We start from the raw sequence: 16813 nt of genomic DNA, 5'->3' as shown, positions 1-16813 counted from the left end.
CTCGCTTTTGCAGAAGTTTTGTCGCTTCTGCGATAGCACTGCTGAACAAACTATCTCGCTGACTTTGTATAGATCCGGTGTCGTTGTTGTAAATGTGGGTTGTTGGGAGGTCATCTGTTGATGTATTTGTCCATTGTGTATTGCCATTGTGCATGAAACAGACTGTGAAAACAAATCTCCTTCATGGGACAATATCATCTATCTATCTATCTATCTATCTATCTATCTATCTATCTATCTATCTATCTATCTATCTATCTATCTATCTATCTATCTATCTATCTATCTATCTATCTATCTATCTATCCAGAAAACACCTATTTTTCCACTGAAAACTATAGATAATGGACCCATACCTCATTTAATGAATTAAACATCATTCATCCAAGTGACTTACTGTGGGGACAGCAATCCTTTGACACAATGTAGTTTTGTCTTTTTTTTTTATGTGAATGACTGCGTGACTGAGTGTGTTACCTGGAAAATGTTAGAGAGGTCTCGCAGGTTGAAGATGTAGTGGAAGCGTATCGCTGTAGGGAGGAAGTTCTGACTGATTTTTTGGTGCAGACAGATAGCTGCCTGCATAAGCAGAACCAAAAGATGGATAGTTGTAGAAATGGTTGGTTAGATATTGGAACAGAAAGAACAATGGGCATTATTATGGATAGAGTGGCTGATAAATTGAAAGACCAATATTTGAATGGATTTGAACAAAGAAATCGGGTTTTGATGTAGACAAATGCTGCGATGATTCTGTAGGTGTACCTGCATGAGAGTTCCGACCGAGCGGGAGACCCCGTAGCTGAATCCTCCCTGAAGGAAGTGAGCTGACAGGATGCTGGAGAAGATGGTGGCTAATGCATCGGCACTCGGGAAATGTACGGCAAACACTGAGAAATGCCTCTGAAGGGAGAAAAGAGCGATGTGAAAATGACGTTCCATTAAATTACTGTAGAAAGGTCCCTGGTAAACTGCTTTCTGAATGTATCTATGAATTAGATTATTTCATGTTGTTATTAGTTATAAGCTTTCTAGGACACTCTAATTTTAATTTCACTTCTGTTTTTCAGCTTGTTTATCATTTCTTGTAACTTAATTGCTTCTTCTTTTACGGCTGATTAAATCCATTCTGTGTTAATTTGCAACTTAATACATAACCTTGTAAAATGTTTAAAAAGCTAATTAAGGAAAGTAATTGTAGCAGAAAGAGCGAGACTGATAAAGGTATTTTTTTGTACATATCCACACGTGTGTGTATGTGTGTGTGTGTGTGTGTGTGTGTGTGTGTGTGTGTGTGTGTGTGTGTGTGTGTGTGTGTGTATGTATGTGTGTGTGTGTGTGTGTGTCTGTGCGTGCCTGTGGCCATACCTGTAGTCTGGGGTTGATAGAGAAGCTTCCAGCTGTTGGGTTCATACAGGTGATATACTGGCAGTTATGTATTTCCTTCAGAACCAGTCGTTGTCTGTCATACCTACAAAGGTTTTGTCTATTTAGATTCAATTCAATATAACCTGTATTCACTGCACAGTATGTTTAGGTACATACAGGTGTGTAACTGTGTACATTCATGAAAAATCCAATCATTGTGTGTGTATTTTGTGTCTCAGATTTACCAGTGGTTGTAGTCGAGGTGCTGGCGTATGAGTGTGTGCGGCTGGACAGTCCCATAAACATCCACCTCTGGCATGTTGAGGTCGTCTATGAAGTAGATGAGTCTCTTAGCGTTGGGAGGAGCAAATTTACGACCAGCTTTCTTCTCCAGGGGTTTCTCCAGGACACCTGAGGTCCATAGAATGCAGAAGAGAGTTGAGAAAAATATTAAAAAATATATAAAATCATGGCCAGTGCTAGGGGGAGTTATGGATTTCAAAATCTGTCTGCACCAGGAAAAGAGAATAAAAAATACAATAATAAATCAATTTCAAAGCTCAGCAAGTCAGAGTAAAAGCTTGTATTGTAAGGAATGCTATGTATAAAAGATAGTGTGGTATTAAAACAAGATTTCAGTATACACTGTGATACAAGGCAGGGTCAGAATCTCATTTGGAGCTGAGATTTTCTCTTATTTACACAATGTGTTGTTCAGTAATATATTAATTATAAAACAACTCTATAGGTTACTCTATACATGTGACAGTACTTCTCTACAACATATGTGTCACGTCATAATACAAGCGTTAGTTTCATTGGCCACCGGACTGGGGTGGGTGTGGTCTCCCTGTGGCCAGCGAGGTGAAGAAAGGCTGGAATGCAGACGATGGGGAGCTGAGACTGAGACCACATCTGGCGGTGGAACAGCTCAGTGAGAGACCGCTGAAAAGGATTGTGTTTTGGATTTGTACTAACGTTTTCCCTTTTCCCAAGGTTTATGTTATTTAAGTCCACGTCTTCAACGTATAATAAATGAACCGTCAAGCGAGTGGCAACGCCGTGGTAAGCTGACAAAGGAAAGGATCGAGTCGGCCGAGAGCGGAGGGCCCACCGAAGGAGCAGGGCGCCGGGGCGGATAACAGCAAAGGACGGCACGGGGTCTGGATGCCAGGTAGGCCAAAATCCTTTACCTTCAGTCTGGCGACCTAGCAGTTTGCTCGTAGTATCAAATGTGCGAGCACAACCAAGCTCTGGTATAATCCTAGACGTAGAGAGAGAGCAATCAAGTTCAAAGGGTTGGTTATGCCGTGATACGTCTCTTATTTACCAAGCAAAATACTTACCAGTAATAAAGGGAAGTTCTGTAATTGTGAAAAAAAAAAGTTGCCATGAAAGTGCGAATAATCGATTTATTTTTATATTATAAATTCCTGTTATTCTTACGCTGCAGCATGGCTGATGTGGTGTAGTAGTTGAAGGGGACTTTAGCCACCATGTAGTCCTCCTTCAGCTTGGCGACTTTATCCGACACCAGGATGGTCTTGCCCACTCCGGCGTTGCCGACCAACATGATAGGTTTGCCTCTCTGGAGCAGCAGGTCCATGAAGTAGGTCAGACAAATGGTTTCTGGAGTGTGGACCAACACAGTCTGAAACACACGCAACGGGTGACCTGACTGAAACGGCTTGTTCACAGTGTAGTCAGTGTAAACATGATGTCAAGTAATCCTGTTCTTTGTGTACAACCATCATTACCTGTAGTGGTACATCGGGCTCTAGCTCAAATGGCTCCATCTTCTCGCTCCAGGGAGTAAACTTTTTAGTCTCAGAGTCAATGAAGTAGTCAAAGACCGTGCCCTGCGAAGGAAACTTCACCGCTCTCATCTCTTTAGACCACCAGCGGCTGAATTCGGCACGGTAGTCATTCAGCTGAAGCGGGTGTTGGGAAAACGCAATAGTATAATGAGACTATAATAATCTATAATGTAAAATACTGCAATAAAAATGAGTTTTTTAAGCAAACATTTGGTCACCACACACATGATCCTGGAAGAGGGCCCCTCCAAAGGCCCAGACACAAGCGAAGACAAAGTAAATCTCATAAAGTTCTCGGGGAGAATCAGGAGGAGTGTTGTCCTCTGTCAGCAGGCAGTCCAACAAGGAGCACAGTGTCTGATTGGACAAAACACATACATCTGATTGGACTATACATAGTAACGCTTTGTTCCCTTTGATAATATGCAAAAACACAACATAGAGGAGACACTAAGAAGCAGTGACTCGAGTCCTGGACTTGGTCTCGAGTCGCTATTTTCTGGACTTGTGACTCGACTTGTGACTCGACTTGGACTCGCGCAATGACGACTTGGACTCGAGGATTCATGAAATCGGACTCGAGCATTAATGAAATAGGAAGTTGGATGAAGTTTCTGACTACTTTTATTTGTAATAGGCAGTTATGGAGTACTCTCTTTGATAATATGCAGAAACGCAACATAGAGGAGAAACTAAAGGCCGTTTTATGCTTCTGCGTCGAATCGACCCTACGCCATAGCCTGATGTGCTCTCGAAAAATGTAACCATTTGTAGCCATTTCCCCTGACTCATTTCCTGGTTCTCCTTCTCCATAAACAACATGAAATCAAGGAGAGGGTTCACTTTTCCTGCTACAGATTTCCCACCGTGGTCAGAAAACACAGGGGAGACACTTTGTTTCTCTCACTAGGACTCTAGAGTCGCTACTCGCTCCGAAGCTAATCGCCGTCACTCTCTCACTTCTCCCTCGCTCTATCACCCACACCCCACATTACACACACATGCCGGCTCGACGGACATACCAGCGCACAAGTATAAACATCAGGCCACTTATGTAGGCTACGGCGAAAGCTAACCCTGACCCCCTAACCCATAAAACAAGCTTAAGAAGCAGCGACTCGAGTCCTGGACTCGGACTCGAGTCGCTATTCTCTGGACTCGACTCAGACTCAAACTCAGGTAATGGTGACTCAACTCAGACTTCTTTGGTGACTCGTACTCGTGCTTGGACTCGGACTCTAACACTGGGGACTCAAGACTTGACTCGGACTCGACAGATGACTGGACTACAACACTGCTAAGAAGGTTTGTGACTCATTGATTGAGACTCTACAGCCCGTAGGTAAGATACATAATGAGCGTGTTGTGTGCTCTCACCTGCACCATGCTGTTTTCCGGTATGGGAGTGATGGTTTTCAGGTTGCAGCGGACTTGTTCCAGGCAGTACGGCACATACTTATCAAACAGTATGGTGAGGTTGGCTCGCTCTGATTGGGCCTGTCGGGTGTCTATCCAACTTGTCACATACCTGGGAACACAGTGAAGACGTCACTGCTAACCAAAGCACAAGTCCACGATTTGACATGTGTGTTTGTGCTTGTGTGTGCCTTACGAGCTCCAGCCAAGGTCCTGTGGGTTGACATAGAGGATTCCTGCCCTGGATACAGTAGCTGGAGTAGCAGCCTTCAGATGAGAGATCTCAAAGAGTAGACGCATGGAGGAGGACAAACTGATCCTCTCATTACTGGCAAGAGTCAGAACCTGGTCAGAGGAGAGGATTTGTTGACATAAGGGATGCAAGATATGAGGGAAATATTATAATGTATAAATTAGGGAGGTCAGCATTAACAACGCGAGCATAACGCGTTAATTTTTTTGATCGCATTAATCGCATGCCGCCATTTATTAATTTATTTTACACTTCACTCGGCTTCGCATCATTCCTAACAACGCACCTTAGTTGTTCTAAAATCACTAGAATGTAGCTAGGCTACTATTTTGACCCTTTGCCGCACCTTTACTTATCATCAAGCTGCCATAGGCTACTTCCTCGTAACACATCCTGCTGCTGCAGGCTGCAGGCATGATGGAGAAAGACAGCAGCAACACAATTCTGAATGGCGCTTTTTACTTTCCAAAACTCCCAGACAGCTCAGTAGACAAGTCGAAAGCCATATGCACATTGTGTAAAGCCGAATTTAAATATCACCGAAGCACGTCAAGCTTGAGCTACCACCTACGAGCTAAGCATAGTACAGTTAACGTGACTCAGGCTGATGCTAGTGGGCTCAGGCAAAGCACTATTTTGGAGAGTGCTACTCGCCGACCTGTGGATGAAACCAAATCCCCAAAAATTACTACAGCTCTTGCAAAATGGGTGGTAACTAACTGCAGACCTGTCAGCATCGTAGAAGTCTTGGGTCTTAAAGAAGTACTACGGTTGGCAAGTTCTGAATTGTGCAATAATGACAGATTCACACATTTTTCTTTTGTTTACAGTAAATAAATAAACAAATCCAAATCTTAAAGTCAAGTTCATAAAGTAACTTTCTTTGCATTCATTTGATTCCCAATCAAGATGCACTGGTATGAATTGCTTTCTATTGTTAATATGTACTTAAAAACTAAAAACTAAAATAATAGAATTTTAATCATGTGATAAAACATGCGATTAAACGCGATTAACAATAGAAATTCAGCGATTAATCGCGATTAAGAAAAAATGTATAGTTTGACAGCCCTAGTATAAATATTATTGCAATATTATAAAGTGCAGTTTTCTACTGATATTTTCTTTCAACTAACACAAAAAAATCTCTGATGATCTTTCGCGATATGTATATTGCGCCAGTTGCTATCACGATGACGATAAAAAAAACGATATATTGTGCAGCCCTAGCTTAGATATATACAGCAGCCCGCAAAATGCAAAGCGACTGGCACTGAAATGTATGTCCAATTTTTTTTTTGGGCTTTGGGTGTTTTTGGTTGATGTAAAAATGAAGGCGTGTTAAATAAAGGACAAAATCAAGCATTAGAAGAAATGAAAAAAGAGAACAGAGATTCACTCTGACCTTATTGTCATCCATAACTGTGTTGAGTGACTCAATCCACATAGGGTCAATATCCCCATCCAGAACAATCCATTTGGGTCCGTCATGGCCCACTGAGGTCAGCTCTCTCATGGTAGAGGAGAACAGACCTACAGTAAAGTAAAACACACAGTGGCATATCAAACCAGAAACATAAGATCACTGGGGCAAAAATGTCACTTACGTGTGATAGATGTCGGAACCCACATTGCAACTTGACAATCAAGGGCAGCCTTTTCTATCATATTTCTTACCACACTAAGTTCTGTTATGTGTACCCTATGAATATGATTCCAACTAAGCCAGGGTAGGGTGGGGTGCGGTGGGTTGTGTGCTTTTCTTCTGTTTTTTGTTTGTTTTCTTTGACTTCTGTGTATAATTTGTTGTGATCTGTTCCTCTGTTTTGTGTGTGTCTTTTCTCTGTTTAAAATCTAAACTGTTAGGAATGCCCACTTTCATGTACCGTCATTTAGTTTCCAATCAAATATGTTATATGTGAAAAAAAGTTACATACTATCGTTTCAATGTTGCACTAAGCAGACTCATACTGTATACTGTAATGGAATAATAAATGATTCCATATCAAAAATTTTCAAACGAGAGCTTGCTCTCAGCCAGAAGAAAGTCATTTAACAAATTCTAATTAATTCTGTGAAGACGCTTGGGAATAAATTACCGTCTTGGCACCGAAATAACTTGACAGCGACCCAAAAGCTGAAGAAAACTCAGGTTCCCTTGATCATCATTTACAGCTTATTAAATTCCTTGTGAAATCCTTAAGCCCCTCACCATCTTTCCACTCTCTGGTTGCAGGGTGCAGGTATCCAAACAACTCGTCTGTAGTCACAGCTTTAGGGTTGATGTCATTCCATACGGGCTTCATCTTCATGGTTGCATAGGTTCTGTGGAGGGTCTTCAATATCTGATGAATAAACGTTATAAATATACGACAAAATGTCTTTTCACAAAAAGTAAATCCCTCATTATCACTCTAGTCTAAAGCTACGAGAACAATGCCATTTAACTCTTCCTTGACTTTAGCTGTGGGAGACTTTGCCTTCTCTACACAAGGCTTTTTTGGTATTTGTTTGATGCAATCAAAAATCAAAATAAATCACCAAAGATAACAGTACACTTGCAACCTGAGAATCTATGTGCCTGTGATCTATGCGTATGGACGACAATGGTTATAAGCCACCTCTCATTAAAAGTGGCTTTGAAAATAAATGGGCAAATTGTATGTGGTTTAAACCTGGCTCTTTCCAGTTCCTGGTCCGCCTACTACAAACACAGAGTGTCTGACAGCCAGCAGCTCCTCCAGCTGGGTCACCTGTAGACACACAAGATATTGAATCATACTGGATTTCTGATCATATGAATACTATTAATTACAAATTTTCTTTCTTTCTCAAAAATTATAGACCTTTGATATGTACTGTGCATCCTTCTGAGTCAAGACTTGCAATCCAGAACTATAATTATACTATAAATATAGTTAAAAGTTATATATTTGTATAGGCACATTGGCTTGCAATCCTAAAACAGTTCCTTTTCTTTTTCAGGAACCCCTCCCCCCCACAGAAGAGCACTTCTGAGGCACCTTAAGTATGAAGTTCTCCTCAGGCTGCAGGCGCAGTTCACTGACTGACTGGCGAACAGCGTTCTCCAGCTCAGGGTCTCTCTTCCTCGGCACGTCCAGCTGAGGAAACAGATCACTGATGAGCCCGAGGAATATGGGCACATCACTGGTCACTATCTTAGGCAGGTTGAAGTCCCTCAGGGCCCGCATCAGCACCTGGGCAGGAAATGACAAATGCTTGATGGTTGTAATGCAAAGGCACTTATGAACTCAAGAATTTTGGAAACTGCAAGCCATATGATTGCACACAATCATTCTTCCCCATACCCACTACATGTGAGATGCTTCAGTGTGAATGAAACCGATTGGTGCGTACCTGTTCCTCAGGTCGGCTGCGCTCCTCTCTCTTCAGAGATCCAGCCACAACCAGGACTGATTTGATAGCCCTCAAACCCCAATCATAATGATCCTAGACAGTCCAGAATTAAGTATTACAGTTTAGAAACATATTTAAAGTAGCAGAACAGCATTTTAATAGTGCAATCACAATGATCCCTGCGAAGAGAAACATGTTATGCAAAAAAGAGTTGAGTAAAGTGAAATAAGAGGGGTGTGGTGATTAATGACTTCTTGTAGGTGTTGGCGTTGCTAAATGTGTACAGCATTTCCCATGACTGTTGGCAAAAGTGCTTGTTCTGTCACAGCAGAACTTGTTTTTCATTCCTTTAACATTCATATTAGCTTTCTAGTAGTACGTGTTCCTCCTAAAACAGCACAAGGACTAGTTGCAGTATATTGAGTGTCCTGTATATTAAGTAGAATGTACCTAATGTGGACAGTACCATGTACCTGTTTGGACAGTAGCTCCTTACAAAGAGTGTAGAGGCTAATGAACTTGCGAGCCAGCAGACGAGCATCTATGAAGCCTTCCGCCACCAACATGATCTCACAGATCAGCTCAAAGTCTGGGATCACCATGGCACAGGGCCTAAACAGTTAGCAAACCTGCTATTAATTAGTCATCTTTAACATTTGTCAGCTCTTGCACTTAACCCTCCTGTTGGCCTTGGGTCAAATTTGACCCATTTTCAAAAAGTCTCTATATCAAACATTTGGGTTTCTTTCAAAGAATTGTCCAAAAAAAAATAACGTGGATGGTTCCATACAATGTTCTTTAGTGTAAAATAAATGATTTGTTCATTACTTTAAATTAATTTGGTTATTTTATTAGATTTTATAGCATTTGAAACATAATGGACAACACAAATCTCCTCCTTTTCTCTGTTTATATCCGACCTGAATAGAGCTTTGAGGTTCTCTGGGAGCTCCGCCCTGCCAGCATAACCTGGGTTCAGAGTGATGAAGATCCCCACTGTTGGCTTCAGCTCTATCTCCTCTCCAAGGAAATGGAACCTACATACGCACAGCAACAATTACAGATGACTCAATAGGTCTGGACAGAAATCTTAGACTGGCTGAGCAGACGAATGAATAAATAAATATATGGATTGTTTTATAAAGCACATCATTATTTCCACATCTACCGTTGCTTCTTGTTGCGTACAGCATCCTGTATAGTCTTGACCTGCACAGCTACCACGGACAGCACTTCTACTGAGATCCTGTTGAACTCATCAAAGCATCCCCACACCCCTGTCTGAGCCAGACCCTTATAAATGTTACCTATGGACTGGAGACATGTGATGGAGACAGACGGAGTAAGTTGACAAATAAAGTAAATGGGCCGTAAATGGACACTGCGGAAAACATCTGTACAGTCCGTGCTACCTTGTAGTCCATCTGTTCAGAGCAATTGAACACATATACCATGATGCCCAGGGAGCGCCCGAGGTCTTTGGTAGTCTCCGTCTTACCGGTGGGGGGGGGTAAAAGGGGGGGAGGGGTTTTTAAATATCGAGCACCACTCAGTAGTCGATGGAGGATGGGTTATGATATAAAATCTATACTGTAAATTGATGTTCATACTACATCAGTACATGTACTGTGTGTGTACCTGTCAGTGAGTGGAGTGATGACCAGTCTGTTAGTGTTCCCCAGGTATTCATAGCTGAACTGGAACTGGGCGTCACAGATGTTGACGTAACAGTGTCTGGTTTCGTCATCCCAGCGGTGGCGTAACTGGGACAGCCATGCAAATGCCTGGCCTGTTGTCACCTAAGAGACACACACACACACACACACGCACACGCACACGCACACGCACACGCACACGCACACGCACACAGTAACGCCAACAGGAAGGTCTCCTTGCTTGTACTGTTGCCTAATTTAGCAGACTAGTGCAGTGCCTGTGCAAAACGTGCCTGTTTGGAACGGCCGACTGCTTGGACTCCTGTATCTCCAAAAATAACTCTCAGAAGGCCCCCAAAGCACTTAATACGCAACTTAACTGAATACTACTGACTTACTTTGTACTTCTCGTTCAGAGGAAAACATTGTACTGCTACGTTTGCCTGTGGCAGATTCAGATTCTACTCCAAAAATATCACAATTAAAATATGATGCCTAATTATTCAGTTTTTTGCGGATGATCCCTTTTTGGCATGACACCGGTAGCCCACTGCGAAGACATGCTTGACTGACGCCGTGAAACCCCCCGCAGCTGCACACAGGTCCCATTTTTTTTCTTTCTGTTTTTCTCAACCTTTATTGTGCGGCCGTCCCATCCCACAACAAAATCTCTCTCCCAACATCTGCTGTATTACAAAAGCCAAAAAAAAAAAAACAAACTATATGACCCTATCATATGCACAGAACAACGGCACCTCCAACAAAGCTACGGCCATTGTCCACAGTTTATTAATATCCAATATCCAACACTCTCCAAACGGCTCCAAATTCCAAATGCCAAATTCATTGGGTACCCACGTAGCCAAGTGTGTAGATTAGATCGGATGAACCGTTCACAATGGCCACACACAAACACATACATACGGAGGGTCCTCGATTTAAAGTTATATGAATGTTTTACTTGAGCATTACCTTCTGAGTTATGAGACTGGCGACCACGTCTCGAGCGTGGACATCAATTGTGCAGACAGTCATAATTTTCTGTCTATCTCCAGGAGTTAAATCGCCCAGCAGCATGTGGATCAGTGAGTTCAGCTGTGTGATCTGAAAAACAACAACAACAGAATTCATCACAGGACAAAACAACCAGTATATTCACCCACCGTCTTAACATTTTTCCTGAATTTATAGCACTACCTGTTTCCTGTTGTAGTCTTTGAGAGCTGTCTCAAATCCCTCCTCCACCCTCTCAAAGGCAATGCCCACATCTGTGGCCCACCACACCTGGCTACCAGTCAACCCTACCTGTGAATGGAATGAAAACAAGAGACAGACAGGTCATGTGTGTGTTTACGCTGTAAAGTTGAAGTGGTGATCCATCAGAGTGTCCATTATCAGACCTGTGCAGGGTAGTCAAACAGCCATTGGTCTCGTGGTTTGTCCTCATAGGCAGATACGGCCTCCTGGATCTCCTTACGGACCGTGCAGCGCATAGTGCTCTCTAAAGCACTCAACCAACACTCAGCCTGAAAGAAAGACACAAAGAAAGACACAAAATGTTAAAACATAAATACAAACAAAAATGGAATCCTATGCTATGTAAAATCTGGAAAGGGCATGACATGTATTACACATGGCAACTGTGTATACATACAGTTATATACATACTGTGCATATAATAAACAATACAGAGAAAGGTATTGATTACAACTATACCTACAGTGGAGCTGGGTACCGAATTCAATACTTTTTAGGCACTGACTGAATTGCCTCCTTAGTGTTCGAGTATTTAAAAATGCCTCGTCATTCAATACCAAATTTCAATACCTAAGGAGTAAATCTCATCAGCGAGTCAATAAGCATGCAGCATGTTTCTACCAAGATTTAAAGGTGTATTAGGTAAGACTTATAAAACTAACTTTCTGTCATATTTGCTGAAACTGACCCTATGTTTGAGAAGAACTACATGAAGCAGGTAATACAAAAAAATAATCTGGCTCCTCTGGCACCACCTACAGCCTGTAGTGTGATTTGCAAAAATCCACCACTCTCTGTTCTGATGCTCCAATCAGGGCCAGGGGTGGGTGTCTAACTGCGTGTCAATCACTGCTAATGCAAACACATTCATTCTCCCTTGTGGGGGGAGGGGCTTAGGAGACCGTTTTGGGCTTTAGCAGAAAGGGGAGAGGGACTGAGAAGTTGTCGATGTTTAAATCGATCTTCACAATCCTACATACAGCACCTTTAATAACGCTTGTGATTGGCTGTCTAATGTTACACGTCGTAGAGACACGCAGGAAAAACTCTACGTTACACAGAGACGGGCTAACGTAGTAGGAGCTGAAAAATATATTAAAAAAATTGTGCTGTAATGTGTAATGCTGTAATTTAGTTTTGTTAAAATGGATTCTATAAAATTGGAATCGGTATCGAAGTCACGGTATTGGTATTTGTACCGATACCCAGCCCTAGCTATAACACAGTAATGTGACTAATGAATAGAGCAGTAGCTGAGTGTAACTCGACTTGTATTTCCGCACACAGAAATCTAATTGTGTTTTTCAATACCTGCCCTTCACAGACACATGGCTCAGAGAACGGAACATATTCGCCCTCTCGGCTGAACATCCCTATAGCAACTGCCTCCCCATCCTCCTCCCCTCCTCCACCTCGGTCTGAGTCCTTGAAGCGAAGATCTGCTATGTTGTCAAACAGCTTCAGCAAATGTCTGGTCACCTGGAAAAACACACACACACACACACACACACACACACACACACAACGGACTATACTGTAGTTCCATTTCTATTCATAAAGGTTATGCTGTTTACAGAATGTAATCTCTCGCTTGGAATTTAAGAAAAAGAAAACAGAATATTGCCTCTCATTCTTATCTTTATTAACATTCTCCGCTCCACAACACTAAGACACAGTTCGAAGAATATATTGAACTGATAATTACATTGTGCTGTCTATCTCTCTATATGTTCTCTCTTGGAAAACATAATGCAATTGTAGTCTATCACCTGTTTGGGCTGTGTTCCTTTGGAGACGATCTCCAGCAGGTCTGAGGCCGAGACAAAGTAAAATCTGGGAAATGTGAGTCTCTTGGTCTCCAGGTACTCGGCCAGAGCCTTCTCGCACACAGACAGTCTCTGCTGCAAGGTCTCCAGGTTCTCCAGAAAGCCAGGCTGGTTGGTCACCTCTACCATATTACTGTTCTGCACCACCGCAGTCATCAGGCTCTGCGCCAGAGAAGAATGAGTAAAACCAGAGGAACAAATAAAAGGATACATGACATCAGGGCTGGGCAATACATTGATATTATATCCATATCGTTATATGAGACTAGATATCGTATTAACGTGTTGTCTCTTACCTAGTTTTAAAGGCTGCATTACAGTGAAGTGATGTCATTTTCTGAACTTACCAGACTGTCCTAGCTGTTATTTGTCTTTACCCACTTAGTCATTGTATCTACATTACTGAGGATTATTTATCACAAATCTCATTGTGTAAATATTTTCTGAAACCACCAACAGTCAACCCTAAAATATCGCCGCAATATCGCCATTGATGTATTTGGTCCAAAAAAAAAAATCATGATATTAGATTTTCTCCATATTGCCCAGCCTTACATAACATAACGATATAAGGAGATGTACGCATGTAGGCTACTGCTCTCATTTGGCATATCTTACCTGGAAGTCAGTGTGAATTCCCTGGAAGCGCTCTGCATCGTTGGCCAGCTGGCAGCGGATGTCGTGGCTGTTGGTGAAGATGCTGTTGAGGTGGGCCCAGGTCCTTTGGACAGACATCCAGGAGGAGATGACCAGGTCGGCCACCATCAGCTTCCTCTGCCATCCGCTCACCTCCGCCTGGAAATACTCGACGTACTTGCTCATCAGGATGTTCTGCAGCTGCACCTGGAGGGAACGCAAAGGAGGAGCTTTACACGATAAGCTGTAAGATAAATTAAATGATTAAAAACCATCCATTATGTTTCTGAGCACGTGTTCTGATCAGTTACCGCCTTAAAGCTATAGTGCGTAGTTTCTGACTCCTATTTCTCCATATCTGTATCTGTTTCAGTGTCTCTGTGTCCCAAACGGCAGCGGCAGATGGCCGCCCACCAAGAGTCAGGGTCTGTCCCAGGTTTCTCGGAACAAAAAGGAAGGAAAAAGGAAGTTTGTCCTCGCCACTGTCGCACCAAATGCTTGCTCCTGGGGGGAATTGTTGGTTCTTTGTATATTATAGAGTGTGGTCTAGACCTACTCTCTCCGTACAGTGTCCTGAGATAACTCCTGTTATGATTTGACACTAAATAAAAATTGGAATTGAATTCAGAAGAGGTAATTACTCTTCCCTCGAGTTTCTGCGCATGAAAGTCGCTGGACTACACCATTTTCTTAACAAAGCCATACTGAGAAATACAGTGTTTTGTGGAGCTGATAGGCTTTATTAGCTTTCCATCAACTAATTTGGCAATGGCTTGAATATAACGGACGTCCATTGATATAAAATAGTTGCGCACTATAGCTTTAATATCAGAGTCAGACTGACAGAAAGCATTACATAGAGACATAAAGCAATACTGGAATATAAATTCTAACCCTGAGCCTGACAGTTATCAGCATGAAACTACTAAGATAAACTAGATATCACGCTCACCTGGTTGTCCTCCAGTGTTTCGATCAGATTCTCATCAGCTTTGAGCAGAGGGGTTCCTGTGCTGGTGTGAGTCTCATATGACAAGTACATAACACTCCACGTCTGGGTAATCTCAGCCAAAACCTAAATAAATGGAGGAAATGTTTCTTTACAAAATGTGACATCTGATCATTTGTCAACGAGGAAAAACATACAAAATTTGCAGTAGGATAAACATAAAACGTGTAATCTTTTTTACTAAGTATGTTATGTATCTTATTTCTGCATAATTTGTTATTTCATCTTTCTTGTCCATTGTGAGTCTGCTTCATGATTATCTTTGCGGCCTTATTTTTAAGGATATGGAAAAAGTAACGATTTATCCGGGACAGTATTTGTCAGGAATATTTTTTGAGATTTAAAATGCATTTTTTTAAACACGCATCTTTGTCAACTGAACTCTCAACTGTTACTATAAATGCAGGGATTGCAACAGGCTCAAAAAGTAATTGTCTTAAAGGTCCCATGACATGCTGCTTTTTGGATGCTTTTATATAGGCCTTAGTGGTCCCCTAATACTGTATCTGAAGTCTCTTTCCCGAAATTCAGCCTTGGTGCAGAATTACAGCCACTAGAGCCAGTCCCACAATGACTTTTCCTTAGTACGTGCCATTTCTGTGTCTGTAGCTTTAAATGCTATTGTGGAGCAGAGAGGTGGGGCAAGGTGGAGGGTGGGGGTGTTGCCTTGACCAGCTTGCGGCCACGGTTGTAGCTCTATTTCCTCATGGGTGGGCAAAATTCTCTGGGCAGCTGTGGGCGGCGGGCAAAGCAGAGAAAGGGGAGGTAGCCTTTCCCCTTATGACATCATAAGGAGCAGATTCCAGATCGGCCCATCTGAGCTTTCATTTTCTCAAAGGCAGAGCAGGATACCCAGGGCTCGGTTTACACCTATCACCATTTCTAGCCACTGGGGGACCATAGGCAGGCTGGAGGAACTCATATTAATGTTAAAAAACCTCATAAAGTGACATTTTCATGCCATGGGACCTTTAAACAGTCTTGGCCCTTCACAACTACTGTAATGATACATAGGACACTATTCTACAACTGGTTGGTCTCGATGATTCTTACTTTCTCTATGGCCATTTCTTTCACAGCCTTGTCCACTATGTTTTTGACCTCATCCTCCACACGGTGAAGCTGTAATTCCAAAAGGTCCCCCAGGGTGGTGCCTTCCCCCATCACAAACCTGACCTGAGGACCAAAAGGAATACACGGCAAGCATGAGTGCGATCACATTTCACATCGGGATAATTGGGTTCACTGAGCCGTGCTGGTCATTACAGGCCGGGACAAGAGTTGGCAGGGTAGTTTAATGAAGCTGGAGTATGTAAAGAACAGAACTAGGGCTGCACAATATGAGGAAAATATGCGATAAGGTTGTACTTGCGATAAATAAAGAGATAAAGTATACTCACTTTCTGCCTTTCTGCTGCTTTCAGTATTCTGCTAAAATACAACAGATTGCTTGTTGAATTTAAAACAAATGAAAGGAAATTATTTCTACCATTCTTTTATTGAATGAATTGAACATTGAATTGAATATAAAAGGCAGTGCTAAAAAAAATGACAGACACATTTTAGAGTGCATTTTAGAGATTTTCTTTCAAATAACAAAAAAATATGAGTGTCTTTCGCAATATGTTGCAGCCTTTCGCAATGTGTTTATTGTGGCAGTTGATAGCACGACGATAAAAACAAAATAAATATTTATATATATGTATATATACATATATATATATATATATATATATATATATATATATATATATATATATATATATATATATTGTGCAGCCCTAAACAGAACTTGACTCAATAGAGACATTATTGACTCAGATACCCCAGTGGTGTTCATAAGCTGTTGCCAGTGTCTTTCTCTGACGGCGGAGTTTTGCAGCTCGTTGACAGCTCTCAGAGAGGTCAACAGGTTCTTCACAGTCGACTCTAGACCCATGTAGACGTCCCACACCCGCACCTCCTTATCCAGCATCTTCATCTCCTTTAGCATGGAACACAGATAGTCATTACATTATGAGAGAAATTTGCTCTTTTTCTCAACCCTCGCAAAAATGAAAGATTTGAACGTTTGTCCATGGAAGCTTGCCATACCTTAGCGAATCGTCTGAGCTCCATGTCCATCTGCTCAACATTGATCTCTTTCCATGGAGTCTTAGTCCAATCTTCTATACTGGTCTGGCACGGAGAGGAGAAGG

At 42.0% G+C, this 16813-nt stretch overlaps 1 protein-coding gene across 1 annotated transcript in view; it reads right to left on the bottom strand.

The window, feature by feature from the left end:
* The window catches only part of dnah9l (dynein, axonemal, heavy polypeptide 9 like), a 64345-nt gene that overhangs the window by 30182 nt on the left and 17350 nt on the right, over positions 1-16813 (bottom strand). Inside the window, 28 exon segments of the mRNA XM_039814528.1 lie at positions 478-579; positions 766-903; positions 1369-1471; positions 1614-1779; positions 2815-3019; positions 3126-3299; positions 3411-3542; positions 4563-4713; positions 4798-4946; positions 6260-6387; positions 7067-7199; positions 7530-7607; positions 7878-8072; positions 8233-8325; positions 8706-8844; positions 9153-9269; positions 9401-9546; positions 9645-10031; positions 10860-10991; positions 11085-11192; positions 11288-11413; positions 12456-12623; positions 12914-13132; positions 13589-13813; positions 14559-14681; positions 15669-15791; positions 16441-16599; positions 16710-16793. Of these exon segments, the coding sequence (XP_039670462.1) occupies positions 478-579; positions 766-903; positions 1369-1471; positions 1614-1779; positions 2815-3019; positions 3126-3299; positions 3411-3542; positions 4563-4713; positions 4798-4946; positions 6260-6387; positions 7067-7199; positions 7530-7607; positions 7878-8072; positions 8233-8325; positions 8706-8844; positions 9153-9269; positions 9401-9546; positions 9645-10031; positions 10860-10991; positions 11085-11192; positions 11288-11413; positions 12456-12623; positions 12914-13132; positions 13589-13813; positions 14559-14681; positions 15669-15791; positions 16441-16599; positions 16710-16793 (4203 nt within the window).

Source organism: Perca fluviatilis, chromosome 11 (genome assembly GCF_010015445.1).
Source record: "Perca fluviatilis chromosome 11, GENO_Pfluv_1.0, whole genome shotgun sequence".
In the NCBI taxonomy this organism is placed as follows: domain Eukaryota; kingdom Metazoa; phylum Chordata; class Actinopteri; order Perciformes; family Percidae; genus Perca; species Perca fluviatilis.
Note: the sequence above shows the minus strand (reverse complement) of the source record. Positions and strands in the feature narration are given on the sequence as shown.